The 21854-nt window shown below is 48.5% G+C and overlaps 1 protein-coding gene across 10 annotated transcripts in view; it reads left to right on the top strand.

Moving 5' to 3' along the window:
• Positions 1–21854, top strand: part of Lrch (Leucine-rich-repeats and calponin homology domain protein) — a 314440-nt gene that overhangs the window by 46327 nt on the left and 246259 nt on the right. For all 10 annotated transcript variants that reach the window (XM_077657196.1, XM_077657188.1, XM_077657195.1 and 7 more), the window contains exon 4: positions 17462–17704. In XM_077657196.1, the coding sequence (XP_077513322.1) occupies positions 17462–17704 (243 nt within the window). The remainder of the gene's footprint in view (positions 1–17461; positions 17705–21854) is intronic.

Raw genomic sequence — 21854 nt, 5'->3', positions numbered from 1 at the left:
GGAGTGCAAATTAAAAATAATGGAATAAAAATAGGAACAATAATAAAATGAAATAAAACAAAAATAAAAAGAAAAACCCAAAAATTTAAAATAGGAAAATAAAACTAATAAAACACAACAAAATGGAACAAAATAATAAAATAGTTCAAAATAGCTAAAATTAATATAAAATAAAAATGAAACAAATAAAAATGACAATTAATTACATTGCTAAGTAACAAAGGAGGCAACTTCACTCAAAATCCTTTCACATTTCCGCACGTATAGAGATGTGCACCTTAATTTTTTGATTGTGGTCCCTTGTAGTCTCATTGTGGTCTCATGTATTTCTCGCAGTCTGTACCTGTGTGTGAATTATAGGTACTATGGAAAAGTTAAGGTGAAGATTTCCGTAGTGGTCGTTGGTCTTTCAATTCACTCCTTCGAAGAGTATGTTTGCTGCTGGGCATGTTTATCGTAGTTCCCAATGACAGAATGTACTGCCGTGCTTTCCAGTTTCTCAAGCTTGTTTGAATATTTTGCATTGCAAAAGTCCCAGTATACGCAACCATATTCGAGAACTGAGCGCATATTGTCACGGCTTGCTTGACGTAGAGGCCGCCGGCGAGCACAGGTGGTGTTGGCAGGAGCACAAGAACACAGGAACAGGCAGGTCTGCCAGCAGCAGCTTCGTCGTCGACACGCGGCAACCTCGCTTCAACTTTCTCTTCGCTACACTACCTCCCTCTATAAAGAAGCATCGTCCCAATGCTAACCCGAGAGCAAAAATCACGTGGCGGAAAACCACACAGGGGCCCAGAAATCTTGCTGGCTGATGTAGAAGGCAGTGGGAAATGCAGGCAATTATTGCGCGTAATACGGCTTAAGCCGGACAACGTGTACAATTTCAGGGCAGGGGGAACGACGAGATGATGGTCGCATTCCTTCGGGCAGCACCTCATAGTTCAGGTCACCGGTGCGGTGAAGAACCGTATACGGGCCAAAGTAGCGCTTCACGAGTTTCTTGGGGATACCTCGACGGCGTACCGGCATCCACACCCAGACCTTGTCCCCAGGGTAAAAATGGGCGTCACGTCGACGGAGATTGTACCGACGAGCGTCTGTATATGCTGTTGGTGCTGGAAGCGGAGTCGAGCGAGTTGCCGAGCTTCCTCCGCGCGCTCGCAGACTAGACGGGCATCATCGACTACGTCGACAGGCGGCTCGTGTGGCAACATAGCGTCAAGCATCGGGGTGACCTGTCTGCCATGCACCAGTTGGAAAGGGGACATACCTGCCGTTTCCTGGACAGCGGTATTGTACGTGAATGTGACGTAGGGCAGTACCTCGTCCCAACTGCGATGTGCGGCGTCCACATACATGATGATCATGTCAGCCATCGTCTTGTTCAGCCTCTCCGTCAGCCCATTGGTTTGCGGGTGGTACGCCATAGTTCGGCGGTGGCTGGTGCAGCTGAGACGGAGGATCTCCTGTGTGAGCTGTGCCAGAAACCCGGCACCCCGGTCAGTGATCAAAACGGCAGGGGCACCATGACGGAGCACAATACACTCAATAAAAAACTGAGCTGCCTCAGCAGCCGTTGCTGACGGAAGTGCTCAAGACTCGGCGTATCTGGTTAGGTGGTCGGTGGCTATGATAATGTACCTGTTATCCGACTTCGATGTTGGAAACGGGCTGAGAAAATCCATTCCGATTGTGTGGAATGGAGCATGCGGTGGGTCGAGCGGCTGGAGAAGTTTAGCTGGTCATGTAGAAGCTCTCTTCCGCCTTTGGCACTCTCGACAAGTTTTTATGTAGTGACGGAGGTACTTAAGAAGTTGCGGCCAATAATATTTTTCTCGAATACGGGCAAGTGTTCGGCAGTAGTCAAGGTGACCAGCTGTAGGATCATTGTGACAAGCTTCGGCCACCTCGGCGCGCAAGTCTTCTGCCCCAACAAGGAGCCATGACTTCGGGCTGCTGTCGAAGTTCTGCTTGTACATTACGCCGGGCAGAATCCAGAACGTCGGCAGAATACGCAGGAAAACGCGGGGCACCACGTCTTCGTGGCCTTCCAGGTGTGCCATCAGCTGACGAATCTGAGGATCATTGCGTTGCCGAGTAGCCATATCTGCCGTGTCCAATGCCCCAAGGAAGCCCTCCTCGTCGTCATTATCGCCCCCTGACGCCGGATTCACGGGGGCTCGAGACAAACAGTCAGCATCATTATGTTTGCGGCCGGATTTGTAGATGATGGTGACGTCGTACTCCTGTAACTGCAAGCTCCACCGAGCAAGGTGGCCTGCGGGATCCTTGAGATTGGCGAGCCAGCACAGTGAATGGTGGTCGGTAACAACGCGAAAAGGGCAACCGTACAGATAGGGCTGGAATTAGGCGGTAAAGTGGCGCTGCGATCTGCGTGAAGTTTCGAACGAAACGTCTGAAGTACGCGCAAAGGCTGAGAAAGCTGCGGACAGTCTTCTTGTCGGATGGTGGAGGGAAGGACTCTACGGCAGCCGTTTTCTCTGGACCTGGCGTCACACCAATTTGTCTGACGACATGGCCTAGGAACTTCAGCTCACTGTATGCGAAGTGGCACTTCGAAGGCTTGAGCGTGAGTCCGGCGGTCAGAAGAGCTTGGAAGAACCGCTTCAAGGCGCACAAGATGGTCAGCGAAAGTGCTGGAGAAGATGACAACGTCATCCAGATACATGAGACATGTCTGCCACTTCAGTCCAGCGAGCACAGTATCCTTGACTCGTTGAAATGTCGCGGGCGCTGTACACAGGCCAAACGGCATGACCTTAAACTCGTAAAGTCCATCCAGTGTTATAAATGTGGTCGTCTCGCGGTCGCGCTCATCCACTTCAATCTGCCAGTATTCACTCTTCAAGTCGATGGACGAAAAATAGCGGGCATGACGGAGACGGTCGAGTGTGTCGTTGATGCGAGGTAGTGGATACACGTCCTTCTTGCTCACCTTATTGAGTCGCCTGTAGTCGATGCAAAATCGAAGGGTCTCGTCTTCTTTTTTGACCAGTACTACAGGGGCGGCCCACAGACTGTTGGATGGCTGGATGACGTCGTCGTTAATCATTTCGCGCTCTTGCACTTGTATGGCTTCCCTCTCCTAGGAAACGTGGTAGGGTGGTTGGTGAATCAGGGGCGTCGCGGTATCGACAATAATTTTTTGCTTGGCAACGGGCGTCTGGCGAACTCGGGATGTCATCGTGAAACAGTTGTGGTACCGATGCAAAAGAGAGAGCAGTTCGCGTGTGTGGGCAGGCTCAAGCTGGGGATCGTTGTCCAGGGGCAACATTGTAGGGTCACATGACCCGGGCGGGGCCTCCTCCTCAGGCAGCGCAACAGCTTCGCGAATGTCGCTAAGTTCTTTCAGTTGGGCTATAACTACCCCTTTCGTCAGGTGCTGCGGCTCATTCCTGAAGTTAGTCACTAAAATGTTGGCGTGCCCACGTTCAACATTGGCGATCCCCTGCGCTACACCAATGCCTCTCACAAGTAGCATCTGGACACTTCCTTCGAGAACGCCTTCACCACATGTGGTTGTATCGGCTCGGACAGGAAGAAAAACTGTCGACAACGGCGGCAAGTGAACATGGTGGCATCAACTTTCATCGCAGCGCGAGGGGCCCGAGGAGGTATTGGCGATGAAGAACGTGCGCGGAGGGTCAACTTGTTCCTCCCTACGTCGATTACAGCGCCATACTCACGGAGAAAGTCCATGCCAAGAATAACATCTTTGGAGCAATTCTCCAAGATCACGAATGTGGCTGGGCACGTCTCACCGTGAATTTCAACACGGGCAGTGCACTTGCCAACAGGGTTTATGAGGTGACCTCCCGCGGTACGTATGGGAGGGCCGTCCCACTGGGTGGTAACCTCGCGAAGACGCCGAGAGAAGTTGCCGCTGAAGACCGAGTGATCGGCACCGGAGTCGACAAGCGCCGTTACTTCACGACCGTCGATTAAAACGTGTACATTGCTAGAGGCCACAGGACAGTTTTCGCTTCCAAGGGTGCTATCAGTCGAGCAGGGACATTCCATCGTAGGCGGAGGTTCTTTACTGGGTGCAACACCGGCTACGCCACCTCCAGGCGTCGCCGTACTTAGTTTTCCCGAAGTGGCGAAAGGCTCACGGCGAGATCCGCGAGAAGGGGGTGATGATCGGCAAGGCGGCGGCGACCGGGAGGTGCGAGATGGAGCTGACACTGGCGATGGAGAGCGTCGAAGGTAGTCCTGTATCTCGCGGGGCTGTTCTCCATGGCAGGGGCGCGGATCTGCGCGGTTGAAACCTCGAAGGCCGAGTTCGCGGTACGGATAGTAGCGGTACATGTGGTCAGGCTCACCGCATTGGAAACACAGTGGCCTCCGGTCTGCAGTCCTCCTGATGTCGGTTTTCCTGCGGCCCAGCGGTTCCAGGCGTGCATCAGACGGGGGCACGAACTCGGGGCGTCGAGAGCCGGATTCGGCCTGGTACTGACTATGTACGGGAGGTGGATGACGGACAGCGGCGGCGTAGCTCAGAGATGGTTGGTCGGCTGCAGCTACAATAGGTATGTCTTCGGGCGCCAACGCGTGTTGTAGTTCATCCCGAACAGCCGCCGCGATGGAGACAAATGCAGGCTGTTCAGGGGCTGGGAACAGACTTTTCAGCTCCTCTCGGACGACGTCGCGGATAATTTCGCAAACATCGGCGAGGCCAACACCGCTCAGGCCAGACGAAGCAAGGCTTGAGATGACAGGAAGGGTGCTCAGTCGCTGGAAGTGACTGGTTCTTGTTGCCAATCCGTGCTCGACGTTGGTAGCTTCAGCGACGAATTTGGCCACTGTGGTAGGAGGGTTGCGGATGAGGCCTCTAAAGATGTCATTCTGGACACCCCTCATCAAGGCCCGCACCTTCTTCTCTTCAGTAGCCCGAGGGTCAGCGCGGGCACTCGGATGCAGTACGTCTTCGATGAAACTTCTCACGCTCTCGGTGGGAGCCTGGATACGAGCGTGGAGCACATCTTCAGCATGCTGTCGCCGGTGCTGGTTTGCAAATGTGCGTACCAGTTCGCTCTTGCACATGTCCCATGATGTTAGCGAAGCCTCATGGTTCTCGAACCAGTATTTCGCTGTGGCATCTAAGGAGAAGTACAGGTTCTGCAGACATATGTCGGGTATCCACCCATTATGTCGAGCTACCCGTTCATAGTGCTGGACCCAGTCTTCAACATCATCAAGTCATCACCATGTAACGGGGCGACAGATCTTGGGGTGACAGGCACGTAGGCGATTCTCAGCGTAATCGCGGGGTCGGTTTGTTGTGACTGGGACGGCATGGTGGCGTTGGTCCTAGATGGCCTCGATCCCTGGGGCAAGAGTCCGAATTCCGGCGCTTGGCCTTGCTGACGTTGGTTAGTGCGAGCCTCTGTTTCTCCCGAGGGCTCCAGGAAAACCTGACGGCCAGGACTTAGTACTGGGCTCGAATTGCGAGGCGGGGTGCGTTGCATGAGATTCGTTACCCAGCACCTGCACCAAATGTCACGGCTTGCTTGACGTAGAGGCCGGCGGCGAGCACAGGTGGTGATAGCAGGAGCACAAGAACACAGGAAAGGAACAGGCAGCAGCAGCAGCGTTGTCGTCGGCACGCGGCAATCGCACTTCAACTTTCTCTTTGCTTCAATATGTCTTAAATATAACTGTATATAACTGCTTGAGATTACTAGTCAGGAGTTTGAAATTGCGGTGCAAAAAGCACAGAATGGACGTGGCTTTATTCGCAACATAATTAACAATATGCACTTCATTGCAAATCTGAGCTAAGAAATATACCTATGCACTTCATTGCAAATCTGAGCTAAGAAATATACCTATATATTTTATGTGCTTGGCGGTGTTCAGTGTAGCATTATTTTGTATTCATGTGGCTGGATAGCCGCCACAGTGGCTCAGTGGTTATGGCATTTGGCTGCTGACTCGAAAGAAGCGGGTTCGATTCCGCCGTGGCGGTCGAATTTCGATGTAGGCGAAATTCTAGAGGCCCATGTACTAATGCGATGTCAGTGAAAGTTAAAGAACCCCAGGTGGTCGAAATTTCCAGAGTCATTCACTGCGGCGTCCCTCATAGCCGAAGTCGCTTTGGAACATTAAACAACCATAAACTAGTCTTGTGGCTGGTGACACTTTTTTCTAATAAACCTGACTTGTAGAAACATTTTTGTGTTGAGTGATATTTCCCACTTTGCACACCAAACTGCTGTATTATATAGGTCACTCTTCATGGCATCAAGATCACTGACATTTGTAACCATATAAAAGAGTGTAACGACCGCACCCTGTTTTCCCAAAGGTAGTATTTAAAAAAAAAAGATCCATGCAAGTGTCGCACCTGAACTTTCCACGACAGACGCGGGAATAGACTTCGAAATGCATGCACCCTAGCCTCCGTGATCAACTGCGGCTGCAAGCAACGGCGCGCTTAATCGCAGAGGCTGCGCACAGGAGCTTCCAGGTGCCGCTCACGGGTGGTGTCCGAGGCCGCGGCTCATCATCATCAACGCCAACTTTCCTTTGCCGCGAGCTCCCGCTATCCATATCGGCATCAGTATCACCAGCTCCAGCTTTTTTTTGGCTGTCAAAGGCACGGTTGTTGTGGTAGCATGTTAGTACATTGTAGTTGTGGCTTTCGTGTGCTGCTGCTGAGTGTTGCAATTGTAGCACGATGGGCAAGCATATTAACAGCTACACGGCTGGGAGCTTGCTCTTGAACATGGCAAGCATGTGGCGGGCAGGAAATTCAACATGGCCGAGTAGTGCGTTCGACGATGGTGCAACCAAAAGGATGCATTGAGGAACACAAGCAGCAAAAAGCGTGCTTTCCGAGGCAAGCCGTGCAAATTTCTGTACTGGAAGAAGAGCTGCTCTGCTATGTGATGGAAGTGCGGAGCTACGGCTACGCGTTAACAGCGGACATGATGCGTGACTTCTTATGGGATGAGCGTGCACCAGAGCACAGCACCAGCTCGCAGTCGGAGGACTCCGCAAGGGATGATTGAACGTAGAATAAATGCCCCGCATTCACTGATTGGTGTGTTTTTACTTAAAAGAAATTTTTTTTTTTCGCACATCATGTGTATGGGCCACACCCCGAAAATTGTCCCTCGAATCTGGAAAAAAAGTGGGGCCCTTACGTGCGTTTATACAATATAAGTCTATAAAAAATGGAATCGGCCAACATATGACATGGCCATGTGCTGGGAAATGTGTCATTTGTCGCATGGCAGTTCTCTACCTTCTAAGCTTTCACTCTGGTATGATTTCTTGGCCATTGAGGTCACCATTTCCACAGGCAAGCTACATTTTGCCCTGGCCTTTCATTTAAAAATCTAAGACCACTGGTGTGGGAATCAAAAACGTTGAGTAAGTCTTACTCTGCTCGTCTTGTTCATTGTAAACTCTTTTGTCACGACAGTGGAGTTGGCAGTGTACCTAAAAACGTGCACTACATTGTCATTTTGTCACTGCACTGTTGAAGAAGGGAAGGCAGTGGACAAGCCATCTGGGTTAGGGAAAGAAAAAAAAACGGGACGCAGAATTGAATTGTGCAGCACAAAACACAAAGCGTCAGCGGAAAGAAGTGGTAGCACCGCAGCTTTGTGGTGTTAGATTTCGTGATGCGAGCTTGTGAAGTGTTGCCTCTCAAATAACGTTGGAAGAGCTTTAATTGGAAACACAATAGTATGCAGTAGCGCCTCACTGGCACATTCTCCAAAAATTGTGGGGGACATGAAAGATTTGAAATCATGGTGGTTTTGAAATTTTTATTTATTTTATTTATTGATACTGTGGCCTTGTTTTTCAAGTGCTTTGTAAGGTGGATACGAAAAATTGAAAATGAAATGTACAAAAGTCAGGGGTACATGACGGGAGGCATAAGGCTACTTGCTATGTACAAAGGCTATGTACAAATGTGACAAAACACACAAAAGGCAGGGGTAAGAACACAAAATAATTAGGGTGTGTGAATACCGAATAGTACCTCTGGAATCGAAAATCGAATCAAGAAAAAAAACTCTCATATTGAATCGAATATCGAATAGTAACAAATTTATTCAAACATGTGCTGATGTGCTTATAATTTTGTAAGCCCTGCAAAAAAACAGCTGCTGCACATGATCCGGTAACAGCCTTTCTTGCCTGGACGTGACAATGTTGGCAGCTGTAGAGAATAGTTTTTCACCTGAAAATCTCGTTGCTGGTATAGCCAGGTAGCCGGGAAAGTTCTGCTTGCCTGTTTTCCTTCAGTATGCAAAAGGGTCTTCATCCCTGCTTCAAACTGACTCTCGAAGGTATTGCTGAAGTTCATTAATATTACCTGGTTCACGGTTGTGTTTTTTTCCAGATGACATTGCAAGTTTGTCGATATTGTCCCATATACTGGCACTGCACTGCTTTTGTGCTGTAGATGCTGAGGGCTCAGGGTGGTGGGGTTGACGAGCTTTGCAGCTCACTCCATGCCAGTTCCAGAAGCCCTGTTTCTTGTAAAGCTCAGTACAGAAGATGTTTTTTGAATCTTGGGTCACATGCCATTGACATGACGTACTCTTTTTGCTCACTGTGGCTAGGAAATCTTGCCTTCACACTTTTTCATAAATTTTTTGTGAACAGTGACGTGTTGTCATCCGCTGCAGCACAGTCCTTCAGCATCATGTGTGTTCTGTAAAGGAATGGTAACACCAAAGACAAAGTTGCATACTTCTGCCCACTCAGGTCTTTTGTTGCTGATGCAATTGGCTCCAGGGCCTTGACCAGTCCAGCCACCGTTTTCCATTCCTGTGGTGTCAGGTTGGATGCCACTGTCTAAGAGATAGCGAGTTCAAGGCAAACTGCCTCTTTAAGCTGCAGGCGTGAGAGCATGTCATGCTAGCTATTGCACCTGGTGTCTGGACAAGCTTCAGAAGGGGTAGTTCCATCTGCCTCTGGCAGTCCTTTAGCCTTGCTGCAGCTTGGGCGTTGTGCTTGTAATGGCCCACTATTGCACGGCATTTCTTAAAAATGGCAGGCAGTCCTGCAGTTTTTTCCCTGAGATTCTTGATGGCCATTTGCAATGTATGGCCCAAACACTGCATTCGAGTACACTGAAAGTCCCGAATAGCTGCATGTAAATTGCGAGCATTATCCGTCACAACAAAAATAGGTACCTCTTGCAGTGGCAGATCCCATTCATTCGTTCAGCTTCCAGGTGTGCTAAGACGTTGCATGCAGTGTGACTGTCAGCCATGTGCTGGTTGCCCGATGTGAATACCAGGATTTCGAAGTTTGAGGTCAAGTAATGGCACGCGAGACTAATGTAGCTCTGGTTTGACCTTGGCGTTCACGTTTCACTGGTGAACGACAAAGACTATACGCCTTTCTGCAGGTCGGCGTGAATTCGGCGCTTGACAGCGCTTACAGTGTCCCTGTTCCGGTTCGGGGATGATTTTTCTGGCTAAAGTTGTCCGAGAGGGGATTTTGTGCAGTGGCTCCACGTAATGCATTAACTCCTTGAACCCTCAGCTTTCAATAAAGTTGTATGGCTGCAGGTCGAGGGCCAGCATCTGAGCAATCCGTGTTGTGATTTCTTGTCTTCGTCGCTGCGACAACTCCTTGGCCGTGTCAAACTTACATTTGATAGAAGGGTGCGATGCGCTGCCGAAACTTGTTCGCTTCCCGCTTTCCACCAAAAACGCGCTGTGCAAAGCGTCATGTTTGTTCCTTGGTGGTTCGCCAGCTGTGTCGTTGTGTCCGACGATGTCCGAAGTTTGCCGTTGCACATCTTGTGTGTCGCTTCCTGCGGATTATCCTTGATGAAATGTTTCCCGATCGCACTTTTCATGCGATCAGCTATGTTGCTGAGACAGGCACCGCACACAGACCGATAAACCTTTCCATGCCTTTGGTTTGCAGAGCCGAACTAAACACTGCGGAGACGCGGAAAACAGAACTATAGAGACATAGAACTGTAAAGCGCTGACAGCACGGCGGCATGGGCGCGCGTACAATCAGGAGTGGGAAACTTCTGGCACTTGATAGGTTACGCTACGTGCATTCATCATCACCATCATCTATTTTGTTCAGTTCAGTGCTGTTGTTTTCTAGTTGCGGCATGCATCTGTCTCTTCTGAAAACTAAACATTTCTGCATTATTGCCTGTCTTATGAATGAATGAATCTTTATTAGTAGGATGGCCCGTGACCTAAATGGAGAATAGGAGTAGATGCTGGTCTTTTCGTAGTCACTAATAGTGACCTCGCAGGCCGGAATACCGGCGTTCACCACAAAATTTTACAGGAAAATTAGTTTCACGCATGTCGACAGCGGGATAGATAAAAGTCTTTAAAGGTGCACACCTACCGTGGCTTGTGTTGTGCTATGGTTGATGTTGCTTGTGACCTGTGCCGCTAGCAATGTTCCGGCTGTGTGAAGTGGTGGATTTTTTTTCGGCTGTTCATGATTCGGTTGCATCACAAGCGCTATCAGGTTTGTGCCATTGAGAATTTATTTCTGCCTGCTGTGCGGCGGCTGTAGATTAAAATTGTGCGTCGCACGATCAGAAAACTAACGACTGCACTGGAGAATTGGGAGGAGAAGGAATGGCAGATCTCTCATCGGCGCGGTCACCTGAATACCGAATATTTGGTCACCCGAATACTAGGTATTCGATTTGCGAATCGAATAATTCGAAAATTTGCTTTTCGATTCGTGCAGTAAAACCTCGTTAATTCGAACTCGAGGGGGACCGGAAAATTGTTCGAATTAAGCGGAGTTTGAATTAACGAGCGGGCGCTAAAAAAAGCGGCCATCACGCCCGGCAGCACGGGCCGAAGCTAAAACAGGCATATCTGAGATCGTTATCGCTTACTACACATTTGTGGCGGGCGATTGCGCGAATTAAAATCATAGAGCCTGAATGTCGAAGGAAATAAAGTTAATTTGTTTATGCGGTTGGAGCTAACATCAAAATGCATTCGCGTAAGCAGCAAGCTTAATGATTAAGTATGACACTATGCTTCAAAAACATGTTTATTAACAGCAGATTGGCAAAGCATATCAAAAAGAAAAATAGTCGGTGATGCGCATTTGTTTTCGTTTTCTTTGCCGTGACTCGACAAGCATCGTCTGCAACTTGCCCACCAGCTCCAACGAAGCGTCCGAATTATCATCGGCGGAGAAGTAGCGTGCAGCCAGATCGAGTGCTGACGCTGTTTCACATGCACTCGGGGGTGGCAATGGATCGTCGCCTCCGTCGGACTCGTCGTCGCTGTCAGCTGTGCTCGCCGCGCCCGAGTTGTGCGGCATCTGGTCACCGCAGGCCGCTTCAATAATCTCGGCATCGCTTAACGGCCCCGATGTCTCCACGCCGCTGTCAACGTCTACGAAGCTCTGGAAGTCAACACCCTCCGATAAAGCAGCGTAGGCAGGGTGCAGCGCGACGGAGTCATCACACTGAGCATCCAGCTCTGCCGTGCTGCAGGCTTCTGGGCCTTCAATGAAGCCGCACTTTCGGTAACAGTTCGCGACTGTGTCCGCCTTGACAGCATTCCACGATGTTGCCAGCATGTGGCAGGCTCCGAGGAGATTGACGTCGTACGATTTGCCGCTGTCCATACACACAAGAATCCGCTCTAGGAGGTGACGCCTGTACAGTGTTTTGAGGTTTTTAATAACCCCAAGGTCCATAGGCTGCAGCACAGCCGTAGTGTTTTTCGGCAGAAATGCCAGACGGATCGCCTTCAGTCCGCTGATGTCGCAATGGGCTGAACAGTTGTCGACGAACAACAGAACATTCCTGTTCTGTGCTGCGAACTTCCTGTCGAGTGTGCGCAGCCAATCCGTGAAAATTGCTCGCGTCATCCACGACTTTCTGTTGAAAGTATAATCAACAGGGAGTGTTTTTAGCCCTTTAAAGCAGCGAGGCTTCGCTGCTTTGCCTATAACTAGCAAGCGGCACCGTTCCGTGCCAGTCGCGTTTGCGCACACCAACACCGTCACTCTTTCCTTGCTTCTCTTCCCGCCTGAACACGTGTCGCCTGTGTAACTGACAGTCTTGTTCGGCAGCAACTTAAAATAAAGCGCGGTTTCATCTGCATTGAACACATCGCTTAGCGAGTAATCGGCAAGGTAGTCCTTTAGTTGACCTGAGATCCAATTTTGACACGTTTCTTCGATTGCGGCTGCCTCTCCACAAACGCTTTTAAACGTAAGTCCGTGACGGGCCTTGAAACGCGACAACCAGCCTTCCGACGCGCTGAAGTAACTTGTGCCCATCTGGCTGGCGAAGTCCACTGCCTTTGCGGCAATTATTGGTCCACTTAGCGGAATGTTCCTGCTGCGAACGTCCTTAATCCATGCCATTACAGCATCCTCCATCTCTGGATGAGCCGATGTTCTTAGTCGTTTCCGCGAGGGCTCCATCTCCTTTTGATACGCATTGAAGATCGAGTCCTTGTTCTTCAGGTATGTGGACAGCGTGCTTTTCTTGACTGCAAACTTCTCTGCGATCGCTGTCTTTGTTAGGAGACCACGTTCGACCTCCTGTAATATCTCTTCCTTCGTCTTCAAATCCTTTGCGGAGTACTTTCCTCGGTTTGCCATGATTCCCACAGTCGATGAGACGTCACCAGCGAGATAACAAACAAACGAGGAATATCACGCAACACAAACTTCGCTAGACACCGCGGAAACAAAGACTAGGCGCAAGAGGGGCCGGGTGCTGCGTGCAGGATGAAGGAAAGGAAAGAGTCTTCGCTTCCCGAGCTGCACAATAAAAGGGTACCGGAAGTCACGCGTTCTCGCAAGGGCTACTGGGAGAGTTTAGCCGACGGCGCAGCCAATAGAACGCTGGGCGCAGCGGCGTCGTCTGCTGCATGGGCAGGCGCGCTGGGACGGCGCCCAAGTAGAGGGAAGCGGGGGAACGGGGAGGGGAGGCCCGCTTGATTGAAACGTTTATTTCCATCGGAAAAAAAGTGCGGCTTCAAAAAAATGTGACGTAACCGCCTCTCCCGAGTACTTCCTTCCTCCATGGTCGCGTGCATCTCCAATGGTCACGACCGCCTCGGCGCAGCGGAAACCTGCAACGGCTTGCGCCGGAGCCACTGTGGCCGGAGCATAGGCGGCGCCCGCGGTAGGGTGGCTACCCGCGTTACCGCGCGTCAGCCAAAAATAGACAAGCCAATGCTTCGACGCTCCGGCAGCGAAAACCTGCTACGGCATGCACCGGAGGATTGGTTCGGGCAACGAAATTCACGTCTCACCTCGTGCGTGCTGGCTTATTTTTTTTCTCATCATTCTGCATTTTTTTTTAAATTTTCAGCGCATTGTATTTGCTACGAGGTGACTTCTATATGCGAGGAGCAATGCCAGCCATAGGCGCCTAGTTCGAATTAACCGACGTGGATACCGGCATATTCGAATTATCGGGAGTTTTGACCCATTGAAATACACAGGGCTTTGCCGGGACCCGGCCGCCAGTTCGAATTAACCGGAAGTTCGAATTAACGAGGTTTTACTGTATTCGAGTATTCGCACACCCCTAAAAATAGTATTACTTGCTACACAGACAGATGTGACTCAAAATCACCCACCCTCTGTGGAACTGCCCTAGCTTCGCCACCTAAGGTTGCACCCTACGGTCTGAAGTACCGCTCCCTTCTAGCAAGTGACCCTGATGTCCGAACGGTGTTTGCAAGATATGGCTCCCTTAGTGGCCTGATCAGGGCAGTGCAGTCATTAAGGGCACAGGGTAAGCCCTATACTTCCCATGCATTTTAGGCCATGTTGAGGTACATGTTTCTCACTAACTAATAACAGTAGCCTAATAATACATATATCATTGTTTGCCAAATTTTGTGCTCTTTTTACTGAAGTAGAATATTTGAAAAGTGTTGAAAATTCGATTTTTAATAAAATTTTTTCCGGTAGTACACAAATCTGGCCTTTCTTTGCGCATTTCAAAATTTCATAACAGAATAACTGCTCAGTGAAATTGCTTAATTCTAGTTCAGTAGTTGGCAACACTTATGTAGATGATTGCAAAAAAAAATCAGCCGTCTGTCTTGAAAGGCATTGGAAATAATGGTACCTTTGTAAGAAAAAACACTGTTTCGAGATAATAGAGCGTAAAGAGAAAAAAGATGTGAAAAACCATTTTTTATTCGCAGAAACGCCTCTATAGTAATTGGTTTAATAGCCCCCTGCTTCGTAGTCACTGTCGCTGTCATTTTTTCGCTTTTCGGCTTGTCATTTTGACTGTCGGGCCTCTTTTGTAAGCGGTCGTGTTGCTCGGTCCGCAAAGTACATGCGCTTATGGTCAGCTTCCCTCAGCCACTTGATGGTGTTGCTCCCTGGGTTCAATCCACACGCCTTCAAAACGTTGGCCCGTGCGATGCTACCATCATTAAATGAAAGAACAGCATCCAGTGTTGCCATCCGTAGGGTCCGAAGCCTAACAAACACATTCTTTAGCGCGCGTTCCCAAACAACATGGTTGAACGACTCATTTGCATTTTGAGTTCGCCCATGCAGGCACTTCTCTAGGAGCTCAGCCTTCGATAGCTCCCTATAAATGGGTTTGATAGCCTCCAAGACAGATGCAGGCAAACTCTCCTTGTGGAAAAATGGCTTGCCCTCTGACTGACTTCTGTTGAAGGCACACCACGTATCAGGTCCCTTTGGGCAAAGTCCATGGCATGGGTCATCGTCTGTGGCCGATAAGTGGAAGAAGGTTGCCCAAACGGCCTTTCGCATTTCATTTAGGTTTCCTACATTTCTTCTGATGGCCAAACCATAGTACGTCTGGAGCTTGTCTATTACTGCATCAGTCAGTCGGCCTCGGCCCGAGAGGCTCTTTCCATCAGAGAGTTTTCCTGCTTTGTTTCCTTTTTTTAGCCTTCGTAACCTTGTGCCCATCCTTTTTTGCACGTGCCCTATGCACTCAACCTTGGATATTTCAACGGAATCACCATATGGCATTTGTGCCTTCACAGCCATAAAAGCCTTGCTGTCACCATCCCCAAGGTATTTGACGTATCGAACGCCGTGAAGCTCCTCACTCCTGCCGAAAATTTTCAGTGCTCCTGCGACTTCCATTCCACCGCTGGTGCCTTGGTAGTTGCTTTGGCACACCTCTCTATGAAGGGGGTCACTGTTTGTACCCTTGATGCTGCACTTTGGACAACGTTTAGACAAAACCTCCACATCCAGCACTTTCCCAGAGTCTACACTGGTCGCAGAGACTATGCCGTTATTGGAAGTATGGCCTCGCTTCTGCCAGCTTTCATCAAGAGCAACTGCGATGTCTTTATCCCCCTCATTCAGCTGCACAGCTTCGTCAGCTGCCCTTTTCATCGACTCCTGAGCAGCAGCTTCGATGTGACCTAGAAGCTCTTGATTGTATTTCGCAAACTTTGTCGGCGGCTTAGGAAGGTTTAGCATAGCACAGAGTATATTTCCTGCAGCCATTCCCTTACCAATGGACCTCAAGGCATACACTAACCTGAGGTTGGCTTCATAGAGGCCAGAAGTACTTTTCTTCGACGTCTCAAATCGTTGTGCGGCACTACACACTTCACAGTTCAAACTGTAAACGCTTGCAACACCTACCCGTTTTGTCACAATTTCGATGAGCTCAACACTTCCACCGCACTCTCTGCACACACAAATCTGTGTAATTGCGGCACAAATGCCGTCCATGTCCATTAAGGTATATTGGCTGCTGCTCTGTAGCACATCCTCTTCCTGGAAGCACAGAGAAAATCTTGAAAGCTTCGATGTCGAGGAGCTGGCGCGTTCGGCGTTCGGGATCTCATTCGGTCGTGGACATCCTTTTGCTTTTTCACGATGAGCGTAGCGGTTGCCGTGAAATTCACGCCTGACGAAGGCCTTCTTTGCCCTGGGCATCTCAACTTATCAGCAGCAACCAACACCGGCACAATTTACAATACTGATCGAAAGGGATAGCACTCGGACGCAGCTGCATGAAGGTTGCAGAAACGTGGAAAAAACGTGCAAAGCGTCTCAGGATTGTCTTGGCTAAAAAAGAGGAGCTGTGCAATAGTTGCCAGACAATTTTTTATATGTAGCTGATTTTAGACAAGTTTTGAAATCAGGTGGTGGACTTTTTGGTTGAAAAAATTGACGTTAATCCTGAAAGGGGGCGTGGCCGCTCACTACTTGGTTTCGGAAAAAGCGTTTTTCAGCCGTAAATATGGCTTTCTGAGGAAAGTGCGATCATGGAACATGTGTAGAAAGAATTGAACTTCTAAAATTCCAAAAGAAAAAAAAAACGATTTTTTTCTAATTTTACCTTACCCTGTGCTCTTAAGACTGCTTACTCCTCGTTGGCCCCTCCCATGCCCATTCGCCTTCCTTCCTTACTCAACTCAAATAAGGACAATGAATGCTGGAGTACAATCTCGTTAGAAGGACGATTCCATTCATCAGTACTTGTATGGTCAGCGCTTATTGGTACAAGTTCAGAAAAGCTTTGCTGGTGCTTGTAGATTTCTTTTTGCATTTGCGTCATCCTTAGTGCGAAGGAAATTGCACATGTCCAGTCAAGCGTCGGCAAGGGTGAAAGTGACGTTCACCTCTTGGTTGTCACTGTCGTTGTTTTCGGATGCTTCGCCCCATCACGCATATGCACCACGGAAAAGCCACTCTTGCAGCTGATTGTCGCTCAGCTAGCTCGTACATTCGCGCTCAGACATCATATTTGCATACTTCACCTCATTGCAGTGATGCACTGCAGGGAAGCCACATGGCAGATGTTTGCTTCTGGTTTTGCTTCTCTTTGCTTCTGGGTTTCTGGTTGATGTCGGGTGCCTCCAGGCTCTGCTGGTCTTACTTTAGCAGACCTGCGGGTTATATCATATGATCAGAAATTGGCAAAATTATGAGCTTACCAGGAAATGTACTAGCTAGAAGAAAAACAGTGCAACTCCATGGGACATTTCATTCTTTAATTGCGATTTTGAGCATAAGAACCGGGAATGTATTGAGTGTATACTGTTTTTGTTTTTTCCAATTTCCCAAAAGGCTGGAACTCCCCTCTTGCATTGTGTTCTTCGTTGCATTGTAGTATATTGCCAGGTAGCGCTTGGACTGAAGGATGTTGAGGTTCATCGGCTCTGCTTCTGAAGGACGTGCTGTCAAGCTGTGTCTGGCACGAAAGAGGGAGGAACAGAGGACGAGCCAATTGTGAGACAGCGCTCGCCCTGCATTCCTCCCTCTTTTGTCCCAGTCTTTTGCGCTGCTACCCTCAAGAATGTATAACCAGCTCATGTGTTTAGCAGTAGTATTCTTTTAGAGAGTGGCTTATTTCTTGACACCAACACCATGCCAACATGTGCAAATACAGTAATTGTAATTGTTTTCATGCTTGATGTTCGTCTTGTGCGAGCTGCTGGAGGAATCACTGGAGCTAAGAGTGGCACACATGCAGGACATGAGTTGCAACGAGCTGTCGTGGCTGCCGCCAGGCATCGGGGAGCTGCAGGCCCTGCGGTCCCTGCGTGCACGACGCAACCGGCTGTTGGAGCTTCCCTCCGACCTGTGCCGGTTGCGCCTGTGGCGGTTGGACGTGTCTGAGAACCAGTTGGCGCGCCTGCCACCCCTACTACGCCTCATGACCTCCCTACGCCACCTGCAAGTCGATGGGAACCCGCTCGTCTCCCCACCTGCTTTCGTACGTAGTCGACATCGTCATTTGTAATTTATTTTTCTCTTAAAGGACTGTAGGCACCTGAATTTAGTTGTATGTTTTCTTCTTTGAAATTATGCGTTAGACATTAAAATACATGGATAGCCACGCAATATTTGCCTATTACCGGAAAATAATTTATAATTGAATTTCTTCTCTCATGCTGTTTCGGTTTAGTTTAAGCTTTAGGTCACGTGAGGCACTTAACAGTGACCCCACTCCTGGGCCAAACTGTGCCAGACCAGATTAACTGCGCCATCCTGATAAAAATGACGAAAATTGTGCCAAACTGCTCCAGACTTGCTGTTTTGAATTTGTTGGTGCTGTTGACCAGCTATTCAGGTGGATATAACTGTTATTCTCGCTGCCATTTCAAAATATTAAGACCTGTTGAAGCCCGCTTATAACAAACACGACTCTCTCTCATCTGTTCCTTATGTCCCTGAGTTTGCAGCAAATGGACAAAAAAAAAAAGAACGGAAGTTTGGCACGCATCTTTGAGCCGGTGCCCGTTTCTCTCTTACTTACATAACACGAGTAGCAGACACGTTGAGATGGAGGCCAACCGACGTCCTCAGGCTTGCATGTCTTTAGAGTCTGCCTTTCGTCGGTGCGATTCTGACTGGCTGGCCGATTAGGCTTAGCACGCGTCATACGATTGAAGGTTGCATTTAACTGTGAGACAGAAATTATTTGTTGGAGCAATTAACGCATGCACGTATGATGATTTCTATGCAAATAGCACAACGCATCTGCCAGCTGCGTGGTGCAGGCCGCCCATCCACTTTAGGCTAAGAACCATTTAGTTGCGCAGGAGTGGCGGCAAGATTTTTCTGCTATGATGTAACGTTTCATCACAGTTTGAAGACATTCGTGATCAAAGCATACCACTGGTACTAACAAACGCGCTCCAGCGCAGAATGATATCGCTTCACTTGGCTTAGCTTAGTTGAGGCGTGGTAGGACCTTTTATTGGCCACTATGAAATACAACAAATATTTTTCTGTTTAAGGCCAGGAGGCGGGGTATAGAGAAGAACAACAAGCGTTAGCGCATTAGCTTGCATCACTACACTCAGCATCTTTCCCATGAGAGTCACACCTGAAGGTGGTTTCACATGCAAGCGAATAAGCGCCGCGGCGAGGCGAAAAATTTCAGTCTTGTCGGAACCTTGTCACTCTGTCCACTCAAGGCGCCACGGCTGCTCGAAATTTTTTTTTCGCTTGGCGGTAGAAATTGCGAGCATTTGCGTGTGCGAGACAGGACAATGGAGGGCTCTCATGAAGGATTTTTTCCTGCTTTCTATGACATACGTGTATTGCCTATCATTTTCAGGTTATATGCGGAAAATTGCTTTCGACTGAGGAAAGCACAAGTGCACAAGAAAATGTGACAGAACTGGCTGACATTACTAAATAACTGTGGAAGTTTTAATGTAGAGCAGATTTAATAAGGAATAAAGACAAATGGAGAGCCACACATCAGCACGTTTGAGCTACTTCGCCTGCAAGTTATGCAGAGTATGTGCTCCTCAATTAAAAAGTGTGACAGATTTCACAAACGTGACTCTGTTTAATTATACTGCATAAAACAGAATTGAAGACATCTCAGGTGTGACTCGGTGCCAGCATTGACAAACTTAATGGTGTGGCACATCATTATATCACTCTGAAACTTTTCAGGATTGTTTGCCAATCTAAGAGATTTGAAAACTAAAAAGTATATGCTCCAGATTTCTTCTAAATCTGTTTTATTGCTCCAAAATGCTCCAGATTGGAGATATTGGTGCTCCAGATTGCTCCTAAATTGACTTTTCTCTGCTCCAAAGTGCTCCAAATTGGAAATTTCAGTGCTCCAAATGTTGCTTCAAATTGGATTTTGCCAGTAGCATCACTGACTTAACCTGGAATATAAACGCTGATACGTATTTTTAAGTCACTGCAACACTTAAACCAGCCTGCTTCAAGAGCTGGAATGACAGCAAATGACGTATCACTAGTTATTTTTTTCGTACCTCACATGACTCAAAGGTAAATGACATGTCACAGGCATCATTCAGTTAATGAAACTGAAAGTGAAATAGCGTCGGGAAGAAATTCAATTAAAATTATTCAGCGGTTGTAAGCGACTACCACCGAGTGATCCATGTATAGTAATGTCTAAAACTTCATTTGAAAGGCGAAAACACTCAGGCAAAAAATTGTCAGGACAGTTACCACTGGTTAACGCAAGACTCAGTGACAGCTCTTAAGGTATACAGTATAGACCACTTATTAACGCATACCGTAGGAGTATTGAAAATTCGCTTTATAAGTGGTACTGCACTGTGACCAAACCATGGCTTTTTCATGCATTTGCGTGTTCAGAATGGCCAGCCTACCTTTCAAAGTACACCTGATATTGCATCAGGCACACAACATTGCAATCACAGGCAACAAAAAAGTTTATTTGATCTTTTTTGTCAAATCATCCTAATGAATGAAAGGACGTTGTTTTCGTGGGGCGCTGCGATTTAACTGCGTTGCTAATGACTTCCTTTTAAAAACAAGTGGGGCAATTGAGCACTTGCTTGCTCAGATTTCTCTGAGCGCAGTAGAGGCTCAGTTTGTTGCAACAGTCGAGCGCGTCTTTGCACAAAACTTGTGCTGCACTTTCACCCACTTTGTCAGGCTCATCCTTGGATAGAGGTTCATCACAACCGCACACCGCGGCCATGATGTGTTCATTTGCGGCGGCTACTACACACGCAATGTTGTTCTCATCCACACAATTATTTTATATAAGATCAGACTACGCGTCGTCCACGTTGACTTCTTCGTTGACATCATCACTGGCGGCAGCAGTGTTCGAGGACCCGGAATTGCTAACGAAACCAGCTTTTCCAAAACATTTTTGGGCCGTCGTCACCTTTACCTGTCACCACAATGCCATGATCATATCAATGGCAGCCCTTAAATCCACCTTCAGTGTTTCCTTTCGCTGCATGTTCAGCACTAAACATTTGCATATGCGTCTTTTGTAGTGCGCTTTTACCGTTGTGATCGTGCCTTGGTCTAGTGGCTGGCTCTTGGCTGCCGTGTTCGCTGGCAAGAATTCTAAGCTCACTGCAGTCAGCTTTCGTGTCACGTCATAAGCGGAGCAGTTGTCGAAAATTCAGACGCCTTGCCCTTTCTCAACAATCATGTCCTTGCCAATTTCTGCAGCCAGCTGGCCTGGGTCGTCCAAGCCTTTTTGTTGGCTGCGTATGAAACAGGTAGACAATACCTCTCTTGAAGCACTGTGGTCGTGCTGGTCTTCCCTTGACGAACAGGTGCCGCTTGTATGTTCCATCTGTGTTGCTGCAAACTAAGACTGTCACTTGCTCCTTCAACGCCTTTCGACCGGAGCAGCGCTCAGCTCGCAGAGCGACAGTGCGATTCGGAAGTAGGCTGTAGAAAACACCAGCTTCGTCAGCATTGTTGTCGTCACGGTCGGTGTACTTCGAAAGCATGCTTTCAACATTAATGTTGAGCCAGGCCTCAATGGCAGAGTTGATTTCTGCATTTTCGTCAGAGATAGCCCGACAGCTTATCCTGTGCCGGACCTTGAAACACTCAATCCAACCGTTCAATGGGTTGAAACCATCATGTCCAAAAAGGTTTGCAAAGCACCCCGCCTTGGCTTGCAATATCGGGCCACTCACAGGAATGCTGTTGGCTCGGACCTCGCGAAACAATTTAAACAAAGTGGCGTCAACATCTAAGTACTTTGACGCACGAATTCGCTTCCTCGCTAGCAACGCGGATTCTTGCTGCAGCTGTTCTCACAACTTGGCTCCATTCTTCTAATGGAGGACACTGCATTGTTGGCGACGCCATACTTTTTTTTTTTTCTTTTTCGAGGGACAAAGCTTGCCGTTTCCTGGCTTTCGGAGGAGAACATGCCATTGGAACTGAAGACAGCGAAGGCTGGTAGACTTGCTCACGTTGTCAGCTGACTTGCCTATGTTGTCAACTTTTCGCTACATGCGACGACACATATCTTGCTCAGGCGTGACAAGATGCTGCTGCACGTGTTTGTAGTATGAGCAGCGCTTGCAAGAACATGCGTGCGCTGCCGCCGCTCCAGCATGTTCCAGTCCGGCCGTGCCATCACA

The sequence above is a fragment of the Amblyomma americanum genome, chromosome 3 (assembly GCF_052857255.1).
Source record: "Amblyomma americanum isolate KBUSLIRL-KWMA chromosome 3, ASM5285725v1, whole genome shotgun sequence".
In the NCBI taxonomy this organism is placed as follows: Eukaryota; Metazoa; Arthropoda; class Arachnida; order Ixodida; family Ixodidae; genus Amblyomma; species Amblyomma americanum.
Note: the sequence above shows the minus strand (reverse complement) of the source record. Positions and strands in the feature narration are given on the sequence as shown.